Source organism: Chenopodium quinoa, unplaced genomic scaffold, assembly GCF_001683475.1.
Source record: "Chenopodium quinoa cultivar QQ74 unplaced genomic scaffold, ASM168347v1, whole genome shotgun sequence".
NCBI classification, from domain to species: Eukaryota; Viridiplantae; Streptophyta; class Magnoliopsida; order Caryophyllales; family Amaranthaceae; genus Chenopodium; species Chenopodium quinoa.
This window is the reverse complement of record NW_018743987.1, coordinates 2,567,517-2,569,663: the sequence shown is the minus strand read 5'-3', so window position 1 is coordinate 2,569,663 and position 2,147 is coordinate 2,567,517. Positions and strand designations below refer to the sequence as shown.

Below are 2,147 nucleotides of genomic sequence, written 5' to 3'. Positions count from 1 at the left end.
ACCCCACTAGCAGAACATTCAACTTCAAAGGGTTGATCAAAATTCGGAAGAGCTAGGATTGGAGACTCACACAACTTCTTCTTGAGGGTCTCAAAAGGCCTTTGAGCCGATGGTGTCTACTTAAAAGTACCCTTCTTCATGCATTCGGTCACCGGGGCCAAAATAGTGCTAAAATTCTTCACAAACCTTCGATAGAAGGAAGCTAGACCATGGAAACTCCTAACTTGAGTGAGAGTAGTAGGAGTTGGCCAAGATTGAATGGCCTCCACTTTACTAGGGTCCATTGAGATCCTTACATTCGAAATCACATAACCAAAAAAAAACAATAATATCCACCATAAAAGTTCATTTTTCCAACTTGGCAAAAAGCCACCTACTTCTCAATGTTTCAAATACTTGACTTAAATGTTTAACATGATCAAGTTCACATTTGCTATAAACAAATATGTCATCAAAATAAACAACAGTTTTACCAATGTAGGGGCGAGTACCTTGTTCATGAGCCTCATGAAAGTGCTAGGAGAATTAGTGAGCCCAAATGGCATAACTACCACTCATAAAAGCCTTGCTTTGTCTTGAAAGCGGTCTTCCACTCATCTCCTTCACGCATGTGAATTTTATGGTACCCCATCCTCAAGTCAATCTTTGAAAACACCTTGGAACCATGTAACTCATCTAGCATATCATCAAGTCGGGGAATAGGGAAGCGATACTTGATGGTGATGTTATTGATGGCCCTACTATCCACACACATCCTCCATGTACCATCCTTTGTCGGAACCAAAAGAGCCGATACCAAACAAGGGCTAAGGGATTCTCTCACAAATCCTCTTTTCATCAACTCACCAACTTGTCTTTGAAGCTCTCTTGCTTCATCGAGGGTACACCTATAAGTCGGTCTATTAGGGAGTTGTGATCCAGGAATAAGATCGATTTGATGCTCAATTCCCATAATAGGTGGCAAACCGGGTGGGAGATCATCGGGAAAAACATCATGGTACTCAACCAATACTTCCTTTACAAGGGGTTGGATTGGGTTCTCTCGCTCACTCTCTTGTGTTTCCCTAAGAAGACAAATAAATACAAGGTGTCCTTGATTTATCTCCTTTCCTATCTTATTTTCCCCAATTAGAAGTTTCTCTTTGATGGTGTTTCCTGTACCCAAAGATTCTTTGTGTTTGATGGTGGGGGACAAGGGGTAGAGTACAATATTCTTCTTATCCATCATGAATGAAAAAGTGTTCTTTCTTCCATCATGCATTACATCTCTATCAAATTGCCAAGGTCTACCAAGCAATACATGACAAGCATCCATAGGAAGTACATCACAAAGCACCTCATCCTTATATAGCTTGCCAATTGAGAAAGAAAGAAGTGTTTGTTTCATTACCTTCACCTCATTGTGATTGTTATGCCATTGAATCTTGTAGGGAGTAGGATGATCGGTAGTTTCAAGATTGAGCTTGATCACCAATGTTGTTGAAGCCACATTAGTGCAAGAGCCACAATCAATGATAAGGTTGCAAACTCGATCCTTAATGGTGCAACGAGTTCGGAAGATGTTTTCCCTTTTCTCTTCCGCCAAAGGGGTAGAAATGGAGTAAAGTGCCCTCCTCATAACAAGGATTTGACCCTCATAGGCTTCAACTAGAATCTCATCCCCTTCATCATAAATAGGGTCTCCAAAATCCCTCTTCTCATCTTCGTACTCAACATCTTCCATTTCATGAATCATCATAGCTCTACTATTTGGACACTCTACTAGCAAAGATGATTACAACAAGATGAGCAATCGGAAGACTTGCTACAAGTGTAGAGGTTATGGACATTTTAGGCAGTTTTAAACCCGATTTTGTTAGTTTTGCAGCAGTGGTCGAACTCCAAAGGTTTGACCGAACTAAGAGTAGGACAGTTCGACCGAACCATCCCTAGGTTAGGCCAAACCTACCCACAAATTCTACCGAACTTACCCTAAGTTCGGCCGAACCTTTTCCCGTCTTTTTGTCAACTTGTGCGAACTATTTAAGTTGTTTTAAGACGTTTTTTCATTTCAATAAATATTGAACTTTGCTTGATTTTGTAATCAAAGAGACTTTCTCTCTACACCATAAAATCATTGTGATTATCTTGCTTTCTTTGTGATTGTT

At 40.2% G+C, this 2,147-nt stretch overlaps 1 protein-coding gene across 1 annotated transcript; it reads right to left on the bottom strand.

Annotated features, from left to right (window-relative positions):
• Window positions 1–547: 547 nt before the first annotated feature.
• On the bottom strand, window positions 548–1,723 carry LOC110690181. The gene has a single exon (XM_021867014.1). It carries the CDS (start codon window positions 1,721–1,723, stop codon window positions 548–550), a length of 1,176 nt encoding a protein of 391 aa, XP_021722706.1.
• Window positions 1,724–2,147: the final 424 nt, after the last annotated feature.

What these genes read in the sequence shown, in the direction of transcription:
- LOC110690181 (XM_021867014.1), bottom strand. Translation starts at nt 1,723, where the DNA reads ATGGAAGATGTTGAGTACGAAGATGAGAAGAGGGATTTTGGAGACCCT.